This window comes from Pristiophorus japonicus, chromosome 21 (assembly GCF_044704955.1).
Source record: "Pristiophorus japonicus isolate sPriJap1 chromosome 21, sPriJap1.hap1, whole genome shotgun sequence".
Lineage (NCBI taxonomy): Eukaryota > Metazoa > Chordata > Chondrichthyes > Pristiophoridae > Pristiophorus > Pristiophorus japonicus.
In genome coordinates, this window is record NC_091997.1 from 11,175,942 (window position 1) to 11,192,681 (window position 16,740).

At 46.7% G+C, this 16,740-nt stretch overlaps 1 protein-coding gene across 1 annotated transcript in view; it reads left to right on the top strand.

The window, feature by feature from the left end:
• The window catches only part of LOC139233602 (G protein-activated inward rectifier potassium channel 1-like), a 74,209-nt gene that overhangs the window by 20,642 nt on the left and 36,827 nt on the right, over positions 1-16,740 (top strand). The window contains exon 2 of the mRNA XM_070864006.1: positions 7,020-7,236. Coding sequence (XP_070720107.1) covers positions 7,020-7,236 — 217 coding nt within the window. The remainder of the gene's footprint in view (positions 1-7,019; positions 7,237-16,740) is intronic.

Genomic DNA, 16,740 nt, shown 5'->3' on the forward strand with positions numbered 1-16,740 from the left:
TCTCGCAAGGTGCTTAACCCGGGTAGGAAATTACCAAAATAATTGAGGAGTCCCAGGAATGACCGCAGCTCTGCCACGTTCTGTGGTCTTGGCGCGTTCTTGATGGCCTCTGTCTTGGTGTTGGTAGGTCTGATGCCGTCTGTCGTGATTCTCCTCGCTAAGAACTCGACCTCTTGTGCCAGGAAAACACATTTCGAGCGTTTCAACCTGAGCCCCACATGATCTAGCCGACTGAGAACCTCTTCTAGGTTCTACAAGTGTTCGATGGTGTTCCGACCTGTGACCAGTATGTCATCCTGGAAAATCACGGTGCGTGGAACCGACTTTAGTAGACTCTCCATGTTCCTTTGAAAAATATCCATGGCCGATCGAATCCCTGACGGGCATCTATTGTAGATGAATAGACCTTTGTGCGTGTTGATGCAGGTGAGGCCTTTCGAAGATTCCGCCAGCTCCTGCGTCATGCAGGCCGAGGTCAGGTCCAACTTGGTGAATGTCTTTCCTCCTGCCAGCGTCGCAAATAGGTCGTCTGCCTTGGGTAGCGGGTACTGATCCTGCAGCGAAAAACGGTTAATCGTTACTTTATAGTCCCCGCAAATTCTGACCATGCCATTGCCCATGAGAACCGGAACAGTCAGACTGGCCCACTCGTTGAACTCCACCAGCGTGATGATGCCCTCTTATTGCAGCCTGTCTTGCTCGATCTCCACTTTCTCTCGCATCATATATGGCACCGCCCGTTCCTGGTGGTGGATGGTTCGTATACTGGGAATCAAATGGATCTGCACCTTCGCCCCCAAGAAACTACAGATGCCTGACTCAAACAATGACAGAAACTTGCTCAGAACCTGGGCACATGCCGCGTCAGCGACAGACGAAAGCGCTCGGATGTCGTCCCAGTTCCAGTGGATTTTTCCCAGCCAGCTTCTGCTGAACAGTGTGGGGCCATCTCCTGGTACTATCCATAGTGGTAGTCCGTGCACTGCTCCATCATAGGAGACTTTTACTGCTGTGCTGCCAATAACAGGGATCAGCTCTTTAGTGTAAGTTCTCAGCTTGGTATGAATAGGGCTCAGTTTGGGCCTGTGTGCCTTGTTGCTCCACAGCCTGTCGAAGGCCTTTTCGCTCATGATGGACTGACTCGCACCCGTGTCCAATTCCATGGATACTGGAATTCCGTTCACTTCAACTTTTAACATGATTGGTGGACATTTCATGGTGAGGGTGTACCCTGTACACTTCTGCCTCCTCGGTATGATTTTCTAGTTCAGTTTGATCTGCCATGGATCGGTCTTCCTCTGCAACATGGTGGTTTGCAGGGTTTGCTCGTCTGCACATTCGCTGGAGGTGTCCCATTGTTCCACAGCCTTTGCATGCATAGTGTTTACAGCGGCATTGATGGGCTCGATGATCACCTCCGCAGCGCCAATAAGTTGTTAATTGCCTCGCATTAACGCTTGATGGCGGACTCGGAATCATCTGAGATCGTGCAGCTGCAGGCGTGTACGTTCTGCCACATGCATTCCTGCCTGAAAACGACGTTACTTTGTGTACCGTACTTGCCGAAACATCTTTATGCTGCAAAATTTGTTTGGTGTTATCGCTGATGGACATAAATGCCTGGGGTATCGTTATGGCTTTGCTCAGGTTCGGTGTTTCAACAGTCAATAGTTTACGAAGGATAACCTCATGGCCAATGCCAAGCACAAAAAAGTCTCTTAGCATTTGCTCCAGGAGTCCATCAAATTCGCAATGTCCTGCAAGGCACCTTAGTTCGGCGATATAGCTTGCCACTTCCTGGTCTTAAGAACGTTGATATGTGTAAAATCGATACCTTGTAATCAGAATGCTCTCCTTCGGGTTTAGGTGTTCTCGGACCAGCGTACACAGTTCTTCATACGATTTGGTTGTTGGTTTCACCGGAGCAAGAAAATTCTTCATGAGGCCATAGGTTGTTGCCCCACAGACAATGAGGAGGATTGCCCTTTGTTTGGCAGCGATCACACTCCCTTTCAGCTCGTTGGCCACGAAGTATTGGTCGAGTCGCTCCACGAAGGCTTCCCAATCATCCCCTTCTGAGAATTTCTCCAGGATACCAACAGTTCTCTGCATTTTCGTGTGATGGTCCATTATCTCGTCGCCAGTTGTTATGTCCTGAATAAAGTAATGCAACTGAGTACCGTTGACAATGAGTAAGTGTGACTTTCATCTCCTTATTCTCACTCCAGAGTACTGGTACAGCATGGGAGGCCTGCTTATATACAGGTCTCCCAAGGAATGCTGGGATCCCTCGGGACTCCAACAGATACGTTCTCTGGTGGCGGTAGAATGCTGGTTACATAGGGTTGCATACATACCAAAAGCGTTACAGCAGCTGCCAGGAAAGTGGATAGAGACCTGCATGATGCACTGCTCATAAAATATCAGTTGCGCATTAATGACGTGGAAGCCCTTACAATTCATGAAGACAGTAGGGGTCTTGTGAAGGGCGACAAGGGTGTACTCAATGATGCTATGGACTTGAGGGAAGACTGCAATCTGTATGACCCCACAGCCCTATCCAGCTGCTTCCGGTTATCCATGGGGCTGCTCCTCAGAGAATTGCAGATATGTTGTCCTGGGTCGATAAACTCTGATGGGAAGATAAGGATTTCGGTGAGCACGTCTCCTACTTGACGTCCCTACAGCTGCAACAGTGTTTATCAGCTTTCTTCTGCTGCCTCTCCTACATTAGAAGATAACAACACAAGAAATAGGAGCAGCAGTGGGCCATTCGGCCCTTCCAACCTGCTCCTCCATTCAATAAGATCTTCTACCTCAACTCCATCTTCCCGCACTAACCCTATTTCCCTTGATTCCCTTAATATCCCAAAATCTATTAATGTGTGTCTTGAATATAATCAATGACTGAGCCGCCACAGCCCTCTGGGGTAGAGAATTCCAAAGATCTACCACCCGCTCGGAGAAGAAATTTCTCCTCACTTCAGTCCCTTATTCTGGAGCCCTAATAGACAGTGCCACAGAAATGCAGTTCTCGCACAGAAAAATTCCTGAAATACTTTTCATGAGTAGCAAATGAACCTCTAACCTTCACATGGAGGCGAATGGGTTATTTGGAGTGTTTGTTGTTCGGGACATTTTCTACAATGGGAAAGTAACAAATTATTTTCACGCGTAGCAAGTCACCATCTGGGATGTAATTAACACTCAAGGCTTCCAGCGGAAGTTGAATCGAGACGACCAGTGGGAGTGAAATTGGGCCACAGCTGCATCACTTGCACATCGCAAATCTGCCAGTGATTATTTTTAAACAGTAATTATTAATTCTGTTGCTATTTCCAAATCTTGCTTTTGGTTTAATATAACCAAGGCCAGATTTTTTTAAAGTTATTGGGATATGGGCGTCACTAACATTTATTGCCCATTCCTAGTTGAAGACGATAGTGGGCCACCTGCTTGAACCACTGGTAGCAGTTTGATTCAACTGAGTGGCTGGCTAGGCCATTTCAGAGGTCAGTTAAGAGTCAACCACATTGGTATTGGAGTCACATGCAAGTCAGACAGTGTAAGGACGGCAGGTTTCCTAAAAGACATTCGTGAACCAGTTGGGTTTTTACAACAATTCGACAGAGTTTCATGGTCAATTTTACTGATACCTGTAATATAGCTCCACCTAGTGGACCACTGATGTAATGCTAATGTAAATACAATAAAAAGGTCATGTGGAAAAGTCACATGATGACAGTTAAGAGCCATCTTGTTGGGTGTGTGTGTTAGTGATGCCGTAAGAATATATCATAATACCAGCTTTTTATTTACAGATATTTTAAACTGAATTTATATTCGCAAACTGCCATCGTGGAATTAGAACTCAGTTTTAAATTATTAGTTCAGTAACATAACCATTGCACTGCTGTATCCCATACCAGGTTTCTGTTTATTTAACCAGCAATTTAACCATACCTCATAACCATGCATCTGGATTATGAATCCTGTTACTTCACACTGTGCTACCATACCCCGTAACCTGGCCACCAGATTCCTCATCCAATAACTTAACCCTTGCACTACCATACCCCATAACCAGGTCTCTGGATTACTCGTTCAGTAACATAACCACACCCCATAGTTCTGAATGACCGTTCAAAACTCAATTTTTATTTGTATTCCCCACCCAACCCCTGTGCAAGGCTACATGATTCTGTCATGAATGACCCTTAAAAACCCCTTAACATATATCTTGTTTTGTTTCTTTCTAAAACCAATTTTAATTTATGAGCAAGTGTCAGAGCCGTGATGAGAAGGGACAAAATGTTTGTTCTCACTTTCTACCGGTCTTGCTAACCTGTTTATTTGCATAATTTTTTTTTTTACTTACATTAACATCCAGAGGGAAATAAACCCTTAATTGTTAACAGATAATCTGATAGAGCATGAGACAGTCTTCAAGCATGACACTAATTTGATGCTTTTATTTACAGTAGACCTAGTGATGAAGTGTATCTAGAATTAAATGGCTGCACTGGGTTTGAATTATATGCACCAAGGGATGGAAATAGTGACTGGTAGTTTACCATCGTCAACTTTTCATTTTAATGTGGTTAGACTATTGGCTTGGTTCCCATTAATGTATTATAGTTAGATGCAATCAAATACTGCTGTGCTAATGTGTTTAAGATCTTGGTCTATCCTGGGGGCAAGGGAAAATATAGGAAAAAAGAGTGAGAGAGAGAGCAAAAAGAAAATAAAGGGGCAAAATGAAATCTACTAAAATGAAAAAGAAACTTAAAAAAGGGAAAGAAAATTAAAAGCAGAATGAACAAAAAACATTAAGAAAGTGAACTAAAGGACAAAAGAGAAGAAAAATGAAGGAATCAAAGAGCAAGGAAGAAATGAAAGATGAAATCCTCAAATTACTCCATGCCTACCTGTGATCCCCATTGTATTGGTATTAGCCAACGTCATCGCATTAACGCTCTTCTCGATCTTCCTTGCTGCAATGTTCCATCTCACTATCAACAAGCTCCCCGCTGGAGTGGAACTAAACCACAGAATCAATGGGAACCTATTCAACCTACGTCGACCCCCAGGCTACATCCAAGGTCGTCCCATCCTCTGTCATCGAACTACAGTACGTGGAAGATGTTTGCGTCTGTGCACACTCAGAGACTGAACTCCAAGCCATTGTTAGCGCCATCACCGAGGCATACGAAAGTACGGGCCTTACACTAAACATCCGTAAGACAAAGGTCCTCCACCAACCTGACTCCACCACACAGCACTGCCCCCCGGTCATCAAAATCCACGCCGTGGCCTTGGACAACGTGGACCATTTTCCAGACCTTGGCAGCCTACTATCAGCAAGGGCAGACATCAATGACGAGGTCCAACACCGCCTTCAGTGCGCCAGCACAGCCTTCGGTCGCCTGAGGAAGAAAGTGCTTGAAGACCAGGACCTCACATCTGGCACCAAGCTTATGGTCTACAGGGCAGTAGTGATACCTGCCCTCCTATATGGCTCAGAGACATGGACTATATACAGCAGACACCTCAAAGCGCTGGAGAAGTACCTCCGCAAGATCCTGCAAATCCACTGAGAGTATAGACGGACCAATGTCAGTGTCCTCGCCGATGCCAACATCCCCAGCATCGAAGCGCTGACCACACTCGACCAGCTCCGCTGGGCGGGCCACATCATTTGCATGCCTGACACGGAACTCCCTAAGCAAGTGCTCTACTCGGAACTCCTACACGACAAACGAGCCCCAGGTGGGCAGAGGAAACGCTTCAAAGACACTCTCAAAGCCTTCTTGATAAAGTGTAACATCCCCACCGACACCTGGGAATCCCTGGCCCAAAGTGGAGGAAGAGCATCCGGGAGAGCGCTGAGCACCTCGAGTCTCGTCGCCGAGAGCATGCAGAAAACAAGCGCAGACAGCGGAAGGAGCGTGCGGCAAACCAGTCCCACCCACCCTTTCCTTCAACCACTGTCTGTCTCACCTGTGACAGAGACTGTAATTCCCGCATTGGACTGTACAGCCACCTGACAACTCACTTTTAGAGTGGAAGCAAGTCTTCCTCGATTTCGAGGGACTGCCTAGAATGCTAATGATTTATTCTAGGAGACTGGTGGTGAGAATTTCATTCTCTGCGATTGAGTGACCCAAATTCTATAAAATCTGCATTGGATGTTCATTTACTTTCCTCCACTTGAACTTGGGGTTTGAAGGTACTTTCCCCCCCCCCCGCCCCCCGCTGCTAAATGTGGGATGTCTTTCTCCCTTGTGGCTCCGGTGGTAGCACCCTTGCCACTGAGTCAAAAAGTTCTGGGTTCAAGTCCCACTCCAGGACTTGAGTGCAAACATCTAGGCTGACACGTAATACAGTACCGAGAGACTGCTGCACTGTCGGAGATGCTGTCTTTCGGATGAGACATTAAACTGAGGCCCTGTCTGCCCTCTCGGGTGGACCTAAAAGATTCCATGGCACTATTTCGAAGAGCAGGGGAGTTATCCCTGGTGTCCTTGCCAATATTTAGCCCTCAACCAACATCACTAAAAAAGATTATTTGGTCATTATCACATTGCTGTTTGTGGGAGTTTGTTGTGTGCACCTTGGCTGCCGCATTTCCTACATTACAACAGTGACTACACTTCGAAAAGTACTTCATTGGCTGTAAAGTGCTTTGGGACGTCCAGTGGTCATGAAAGGCGCCATATAAATGCAAGTCTTTTTTGCATTTATTTGCTTCCTCCCCTGGACTGATTGATAAGCTCCTCCCCTCTCTCTTCCCTTCTATATACTGCCAAGAATACTCGCTTCTAAACTCCCAGATTGTAGATGAGAATGAGTTCCTGATGCATAACTATTAACACACATAGCTTCTTTTCAACTTTATGTTAGAAATAAATCAGCTTGATGTAGTGTGCGAACCCCATTGATTATACGTAATGAGCAAACAGGAACAATACAAAAAACTAGCTCCAAGTATAATCCTGTCTTTTTTCTCTTGTTTTCAGTCCAGGCAGACCCCAGAAGGAGAGTTCTTGCCCCTGGATCAGTGCGAGTTGAATGTTGGATTTGGGACGGGTGCAGACCAACTCTTCCTTGTTTCACCTCTGACTATTTGCCATGAAATAAATCCTAAAAGTCCCTTCTTTGATCTATCTCAACGATCTCTGAGAAGTGATCAGTTTGAAATTGTGGTGATTCTGGAGGGAATTGTTGAGACTACCGGTAAGTCTGTGTTTATTTCTGCTTTCCTTTTTAAATTATCCGGAACATTATTTCTAGGCGTCTCCTGTAACCTTTTACAGGCACTAGGCACAATCTGCTCCACTGTGGACTGCTCCTCCTACCCGTCCATTTTGTAAGCTATTTATTCTCTGTTCTCTCCTTGATTGGGAGGATTTTGTAGGGGATCTGTTCCCAAGTCTTTGCTACTGTGGTTTTTGAGGGGCACACTAGTCACCTCCTTCCCTGCCCCTCCTATCCTTCTGAGATTGCCCAACTAAGCTTGGGCCTCACCTTGTTAGGACAAATAGGGACATATCTGTATTCTACTAATCTGGTGCAATACATTGATTCAGTAAAGAAGTGTGCTGGCAGAGATTCCGTTTAGTATGATTTACCTTAGGAACCTAAAGCCTAGAGATGACAGTGAGTCACATTTAGTGCGTTTGTATCAGAATTCTCTCTCCACTATTTTAACTGGGATGTCTGGATACAAGCTCAATCAGTGCTCGTACAATAATTATGGCTGGGTCAATATCCAGGAATTCCCTACCTAACACTATTGGGAGGGGGGGGGGGCAGGGGAGAGCACCATCACAACAAGGAATGCAAGGAGAGAGCCCGCCACCACCTTTTTGGGGAAACTAAGGATGGGCAATAAATGTCAGCCCTGCCCACATCTCGAGAACAAATAAAAACAGAAACAAAAATATTGGCCTCTGTTATGCCCAGGCTTAAATGTTTTCATCAGTAATATTAAAGTTGCAAACGGAAGTGCCCCTTTAAATGTATCTCCACGAGTTTTCACAAAAGTGCTTTTAGTGTTATTGCTTCAGAAAGAAAGAAGGAAGAAAGACTTGCATTTCTATAGCACCTTTCCTGACCTTGGGATGTCCCAAAGCACTTACAGCTACTTTTGAAGTGTGGCCACTGTTATGATGTCGATGCCAGCGTGTGTAGGATTTTATTAATTCGGATTTGGTTTTATTGTTAAATTTTTCAAGCAGTCTTACTGCTGCTTTGTACCAGAATGCTTCCTTCTGAAGCCACTGTTAGAATTTAACGCTGGATGTGAATGTCACCATATCCACCATCCACACAGAATGACTGTGTGAATCTCACAGGAGATGTACTGGTGGGGGTGGGGCTGACTATCAGGACTTGATTATCCTGATTTTTATCCCTCAATCAACATAACAAAAACAGATTATCTGGTCATTATCGCTTTGCTGTTTGTGGGAGCTTAATGTGCGCAAACTGACTGCCGCATTGTCTACATTACAACAGCGAATTCCATGGTGGAGGAGCGGCGAGAGATCGTGGTGGAGGTGTGACAGATGAGGGTACGGGGCCCAGAAGAGCTGAGGGCCCAGGGGCAGCACGGGCCTAGCCCACACTGCGCTATGTGTGCGTGCGCTAGGTCCGTGCAGCAGAGCTGGTCTCCAGTCGTCTTAGTTAACCCTTGCCACTGGACCAAGACCTAGTTCTGTCAAGCCCGTGTGGTGGCTGGTGTGCAACGGTCACCACACGTTAAAAAAATTCACGCACAGGCATCTTCCACCCTTCAATTGGAGTTCAGGACTAGAACATCGGGTCCTTCATCGAAACACCTGTGAACTCGTGGAAGCAAGTCATCCTCGTCCGAGGGATGGCCTATGATGATGAGGGGTACACTCCAAAAGTACTTCATTAGCTGTAAGGTGCTTTGAGAAGTCCGGTGGTTGTGAAAGGTGCTATATAAATGCAAGTCTTTTTTCTTTTTGATTTACGAAGAAATTAGTCTTTTTTGAAAAACAAACCGTAGCACCACCTTTTCTATGTTGCTCCTGTCCATCCTAGTTCACATGAAAAGGCCAAGGTAATGAAACATCAAATTTCAGGTAAAGTAATCCATCATTTAAATAACAACGGTCGATTTGAAGGATGAGATTGCTATCTTCCAATTTCATCAGTACAGTGCTGGGTGTTATTACTGTTCAATCACACTTGCTGTAACTGCCTTATTTTCCAGGGAAAAAATGACTTCCCAGATTCACATGACAGCAGACCAGTCGCCATTTGGAGTTGATTGGTTGACACCCTGTCGTATGTTGGAACGTAGAAAGCTAAAATGGAGGTTGATATTTATAAGGAGCTAAACCCAGCTACATTTATAGAGTATATTGGGACTGAAATAGAGGGCTATTTTTCTTCGGCGTTATTTTGAATTAATTTAAAATGTACAATTAGAACTGAATAAAATACAGCACAAGTACAGCTCTGAGAAACATGACACGTCTATCCCACCTGCTTTCTGTGTTAGTCAACTACTTTAGAAAAATGCATCAATGCAAAATGAATACATGCTCAAACAAGGGAACACCAATATTTGTTAAACATAATAAAATATCAGTGGACATGCAATCATACAATTAATTAATTGAGACAACCTATGTTCTGGCAAAGCACTGTCGCAATGTATTTGCCCCCACCTGCAGTAGGCACAAAGCAACACTGTAGATAGCTCCGATGCTCAATATGTAAATTATCCTGACACTGGAGGGTGGACCAGGTTGGGGATGCAGGCAAAGGGCGGCTGGACGGTCGGATCCACCAAACATCCACTGCTATTGCGCTGAAGAGGAAAGCTGGGGGGACAAAATTGCCCTCCGCCCTAAATGGGGCGCACCTACCGTTATCTAAGTGTTCTGTCCGCCTCAATGCACGGGCGGACGGACGCGCTGCCTAGCCACAGATAGCTCCCCGCTGGGGAACGCTGTCAGCGTCACCGACTGGCACTAGTGCCGTGCCCGCGGGGCAATTTCCCGCGGTGGGGGGGGGTCAGAAAGCGGGTCGCTGCCGGTTGGTAAGGGGTCGGTGTGTGTCCGACGCGGTGGGAAAACAGGCATGGCGTTTCTGTACACCGTTCCAAAAATAAAGGAGGGCAATTTACAAAATGGCGGCCCCTCCGCGCCGACCGAGCGGTGAGTCATTACCAACCCCTGGCCGCCTCTTTGAGGGGGGGGGGGGTCACAGCTCTTATAGAAAAGGTGCAGTTTCGGCCCCTGTGCCTCTTGCTTCTCTGACGAGCTACTGAATAAAACTTGCAACATTGTGTTTGCACCACCATTTTTATTTTTCGTTTAAAGTAAGCTTTCAGAGCCATGAAGTGGAGATGACTGGATATCTGGGCGCTATTACAATACAGCAATCTCAGTCAGGATCTCGGGAAGTTTGCTTGCGGTCCAGTGTCGGTTTCTTTGCTGGCCCAGCAGTGATATTCATGGTGATTCAAAAATGGATTTTCCATGTTTGCTTGAAAGGAATTTTATTCACGATTTGCATAGATTCTGGCAGTTCAAATGGTCTGGAAGAGGGAAAGTTGAAGGTTAAAATCTTAGTTTGAAATTTCAACATCCAAATGTTTACCCACAGCTGGAAGAAGCTTATTATTCTGCTCTGCGCCATTATCTGCCATCAGTGTCTGTAAATTCTCCTTTCAAACTAACCGTATTTTTCCAGGTAAAAGGACTAAAATCCATTTATTAAATGAGAATGATTTTCACGACCTATTTCCTGCTTCATTGTGTTGACTGCATTTTGCAATTCTTGAGATTGGGCCATAAAGAAAACAGGGGATTTTTATGATCTGATTTGTATTCTTTTGATGAGGTTTGACAGTGCTGGCAAATGGAAAATGTTTTTCTGTTTTCAACCAGTCACAGCGTCAAACATTCCCTCTTTAAGTGACCCCCAACCCTCCTGCTCCCAGCTCAATACATGTGATATTTCCACATGTTTCATACTGCTGGTCTCTGAGTGAGATATCTCAGCTGGCAAGGACAAGGCCAGGCTTTTCAGTGGATCAGGGATGCATGCCAGAGATTCTCAATAGCAAGGAAGATATATCCCTTCCTAGCTCTTCCACTAAAAGAAAGGAACACTTGCATTTCTATAGCGCTTTTCAAGACCGCTGGACATCTCAAAGCGCTTTACAACCAATGAAGTACTTTTTGTAGTCACAGTTGTATTGTGGAAAACATGGCCACCAATTTGCGCACAGCAAGCTATAACAACATCATCATAGGCAGTCCCTCGGGATCAAGGAAGACTTGCTTCCACGCTTAACATGAGTTCTTAGGTGGCTGAACAGTCCAATACGAGAACCACAGTCTCTGTCACGGGTAGGACAGATAGTCGTTGAGGGAAAGGGTGGGTGGGACTGGTTTGCCGCACGCTCTTTCCGCTGCCTGCGCTTGATTTCTGCATGCTCTCGGCGATGAGACCCGAGGTGCTCAGCTTCCTCCACTTAGGGCAGTCTTTGGCCAGGGATTCCCAGGTGTCAGTGGGGATGTTGCACTTTATCAGGGAGGCTTTGAGGGTGTCTTTGTAACATTTCCTCTGCCCACCTTTGGCTCGTTTGCCGTGAAGGAGTTCAGAGTAGAGCATTTGCTTTGGGAGTCTTGTGTCTGGCATGCGAACTATGTGGCCTGCCCAGCGGAGCTGATCAAGTGTGGTCAGTGCTTCAATGCTGGGGGTGTTGGCCTGGTCGAGGACGCTAACGTTGGTGCGTCTGTCCTCCCAGGGTATTTGTAGGATCTTGCGGACCGTTGGTGGTATTTCTCCAGCGACTGGAGATGTCTACTGTACATGGTCCATGTTTCTGAGCCATACAGGAGGGCGGGTATTACTACAGCCCTGTAGACCATGAGCTTGGTGACAGTTTTGAGGGCCTGGTCTTCAAACACTTTTTTCCTCAGGTGCCGAAGGCTGCACTGGTGCACTGGAGGCGGTGTTGGATCTTGTCGTCAATGGCTGGTCTTGTTGATAGGAGGCTCCCGAGATAAGGGAAATGGTCCACGTTGTCCAGGGCCACACGGTGGATCTTGATGTTTGGGGGGCAGTGCTGTGCGGCGAGGACAGGCTGGTGGAGGACCTTTGTCTTACTGATGTTTAGCGTAAGGCCTATGCTTTCGTACGCCTCAGTAAATACGTTGGCTATGTCCTGGAGTTCAGCCTCTGAATGTGTGCAGACGCAGGCGTCGTCCGCGTACTGTAGCTCGACGACAGAGGTTGGGGTGGTCTTGGACCTGGCCTGGAGATGGCGAAAGTTGAACAGGTTCCCACTAGTTCTGTAGTTTAGTTCCACTCTAATGGGGAGCTTGTCGACTGTGAGGTGGAGCATGGCAGCGAGGAAGATTGAGAAGAGGGTTGGGGCGATGACGCAGCCCTGTTTGACCCCGGTCCGGACGTGAATTTGGTCTGTGATGGATCCGTTGGTAAGAATCACGGCCTGCATGTCGTCGTGGAGCAGGCAGAGGATGGTGACATACTTTTGGGGGCATCCGAAACGGAGGAGGACGCTCCATAGACCCTCGCGGTTGACAGTGTCAAAGGCCTTTGAAAACAACTGCAATTTGATAATAACCAGATAATCGTTTTTTTTATGTAGATTGAGGGATAAATATTGGCCAAGGCACCAGCGATAACACCTCAGCTCCTTCAAAATAGTGCTAGGGTATCTTTTACATTCACCTTAGAGAGCAGTTCAATGTCTCATCCGAAAGACGGCACCTCCGACAGTGCAGCACTCCCTCAGCACTGCACTGGAGTGTGAACCTAGATTTTTGTGCTCGTCGCTGGAGTGGGACTTGAACACACAATCTTCTGACTCAGAGGCGAGGTTGCTACCCACTGGGCTATCAAAGAGGCATATAGTCATCATTATGACACTAAGGGGCTGAAATTGCCCCTTTCTCTTACCCTGCTAGCACCTCCAGGGGCACTAACGGGACAGAGGAGACCTTTTGCTCAGGGGAGAGGGGCACTACCACCTCCCAGGAAATTGCCATGGCAGCGCCGCGTCCCACGGTTAGTGCCCCAGGTCGCCGCGCAACCGGCGATGATGTCATCACTGTGTGCAGCAACACCTCACCACCCCGCGTTGACCCCGTAATGCACCGAGGGGGAAAAAGCCCCACAGGCCGCGAGGCTGACGTGGGTCGCGAAGCTGGCCGACATCTACTCTCGGGGCGCTACTTAACGGGTCGGGTACCACAGCCCCAGGCCGCCATCTTATTTTGGCTGCGACTCTTGGGTTCGGCTCGATGATGGCGGTTCTAGCGTGGGTCTGGGCCATCATCACGCAGCCTAGCACTCCGTTTTGGGTGCTGGGCCTGCAGGCCCGGGAGCACGCTGCCCTGGTGGCCTAGTGAAGGCCACCAGATGCCTTGCAGAGTGTGCAGCAGCCCTCCCCTTTAAGCAAAGGAGAGAGACATTGAAACGCGGAGCATCCGTGAAGGGCTTCCCTCAGCGTCCCAGTAGCGTTCCGGTTGCTGCCTCGAAAGGAAGTGGAGTACGTGAGTGAATAGCCAAGTTTAAGGCTATCTCTGGTCGCTTTAATAATCAGGATCAACTGTAAACCAATTTGATAGGTATATTGTGTTTAATCAGAGTTTAAGATAGAATACAACGCATTAGCTAGACAGCAAAAACATTACAAACGTAACAAGTAGTTGACACTGATCCCGATTGGACAAACGGCTGGCACAAGTGAGCACTTCTCTGGATTGCAGTCTTTGTCTAAAGCTTCCTTCAATGAAGCAATGGATCACTCTTGAAGAGTGTTCGACCAGCCCCACTTCTGTTTCACCCTTCCCTCACACCGTTTTTGAGAACAACCTTGAGAAAGCTACATTTATTCTCTTTTTCGGGGTGGGCCTGACATGGGATAGTGACAAGACCATTTGACCTATAAAGGTTTCCCTGAAAACTTGCTACCTAATACCATATCTTGTTCTAGTCTCGATTCTTGTTTCAAGAACCCGCCCTAAAGATGTCTTATGATTTTCGCCATATGTCTTTCACTGTTTACACTTTCCCAGGCTTCATTCTTTAAAATTTGTATCTTATCTCTTTCGTCCCTATCCTGCATTTGAAGGCATGAGGCCAAAGCCAGAAACCTGTTCACTTTAGAGTGTTACCTCCTTTATGGTGTCAATCAATACAAGGCCTAGTCCTCTACCCTTTGAACTATGAGGCCCAAAGCAGAGCTTTCTGTCTAACCAGTCGTTAACTTCTTTACAACGTAGCAAACTGCCTGTGTTTACGTTAAATCCTCCGAACTTCCTTCCATTATCTCTGTCAAGCAGTTTCTTTCTGGGATATAGTTCCAAGGAAACCAGTCAATCCCTGGTGCTTCACCCAAGTCTCAATCGGTGTGTAAGCATTGAGCCTTGACAGTGAGAATTGCAAGTAACCTGACTGTCGGGCCAACACAACTGTGCCCAATCCTGTCTCACCTCCCCAACATCCACATACTTGCACTTCAACAGGGTTGACTGCATAGTGATCGAGGGAAGGCATCCTATCCAATCTTCTGTTCCCTAATCTCCTCCAGTGCTCCAGCTGTGATCAGCTGACTGAATTTGATAGGAATAGGAATTCCTATCTGGGAATTGAACTGGGGACCTTCCAGGTCTGCATTGGCTGAGGAAGATCCTGCAAATCCATTGGCAGGATAGGCGCAGGCCAACATCCTCAACATCGAAGCATTGACCACGCTCGATCAGCTCCGCTGGGCGGGCCACATCGTCCGCATGCCTGACACGAGACTCCCAAAATCAAGTGCTCTACTCGGAGCTCCAACATGGCAAGTGAGCCCCAGGTGGGCAGAGGAAATGCTTCAAGGACACCCTCAAGGTCTCCTTGATGAAGTTCAACATCCCCACGGACACTTGGGAATCACTGGTGCAAGATCGCTCAAAGAATAATCCGTGAGGGCGTCGAACACTTCGAGTCTCTTCGCTGGGAGCAAGCGGACACCAAGCGCATACGGCAGAAGGAGCGCACAACAACCCAAGCACTTCAACAAACCGGCACTTCAACCAACGTACTTTCAACCACTGTCTGTCCAACCTGCGACAGAGACTGTAGCTCCCGCATTGGACTTATCAGTCATTAGAGAACTAATTTTTAATGTGGAAGCAAGTCATCCTCGACTCCGAGGGATTGCCTATGATGATGAAGATTGCTCAGCTAATCACAGGAAAAACTCATTCAGCCGTCAAAAACATCCTATCGTGATTCGACCAGCCTTCAATGGCAGAATCAAAATCGTGTCATCAACTTTGTAAAATGTCGCTACATCCAGAAGTTGAATCTTGAAGGAACCTACAAATAAATCGCGTTTTAAAAGGCGGTTTGGGGTGTACTCTTCAGTGGATTGGACTGTGTAGAGAATACATTCCCTGGCTGATTTCACTTCTGAAGCAAGTTCAACTGTTTAGTGCAAGTAGAGGACATTTGTGATTTCTATTCCTGGAGGGCATCCTGTGAAATCTTCCAGTGATGGTGAAACATAAGAATGTGCAACAGCTGGAATTGAGGCCTGAGGTTGGTGGTTGATTCTGCTTCACTTTACTTGAGTGCTACGAGCAACGGCAATGGAGACAGCAAGCAATGAGTGTGTAAAATCTGGTCATGTCACATTTAATTGATGCTTCAACTTAAAAAGAAGCAGCGGTTTAAAATCCTATCTAAATCTTTGCTGTTGCTTCAAAAATAATAACTGTGATGACTGTCTGTTCAACGTGGTTAGGAGAACAGACCTCATACCCTTTGGCTCCCTGACACACCACTTATAATGTCTTGTCCACCTTTAAAATTGCACAGTTAGTTCCCGCTGCTGTTGCCTGCTCTCGTGTAGATTGTGTGGGAGTATCATTATATGTTGAAAACAGCATGAGAATGAAGTCATTACAATGCAATCCTTGATTACCAATATTGTGTTTGATGTACCCAGCCAGCCTTCGATCTGCCCATATTAAGAAAGCCATTAAAGGCCTGTTGGGAAAGAAGCTCTTAAAGGTACACTGTGACTTTTCTAACTGACTATAATTTTCCCCAGATTTGCCCATTTCTTTCAAAACACCCCTTCTGATTAAAATTAAGGGGTCGAAATTCGGTACCGCCATTTTTTGAGGCGGTGACACCGGCTGAGTGCTGATTTTAACGCCAGGCAGTAGGTGCCGGCTCAAACTGCAAAATTCAGTTTTCCCGCCCAAAGATGAGAGAGCAGCGCTAAAAGAGGCGTTGAAACACTCATCCTCGGGCACCAATGGGGCGGCATCTCAGGAGGCCGACCGAATTTCCCAACGTTAGGCTACCGACATGCGAGATGAAGAAAATGAAAAAAAAAAGTTTCCGACAATTTCCCTCGCCCACACTTCCTCACTGGTCCCATTAATACATAAATGCTAAAAAAAAAAATAAACCTAACCACTTCCCCTGATCTCTGGACACTACCGCCCCGGGATCCCCGATGTCCCACCAGCTTTTCTAGACTGTGCCGATAAGGACACCGTACTCACCTAATTTTGCAGCCGCGGCGCCAAGGGGGCATTAAAATTCTGACGGGTTTGGACAGGTTGGATGCAGGAAGAATGTTCCCGATGTTGGGGAAGTCCAGAACCAGGGGTCACAGTCTAAGGATAAGGGGTAAGCCATTTAGGACCGAGATAAGGAGAA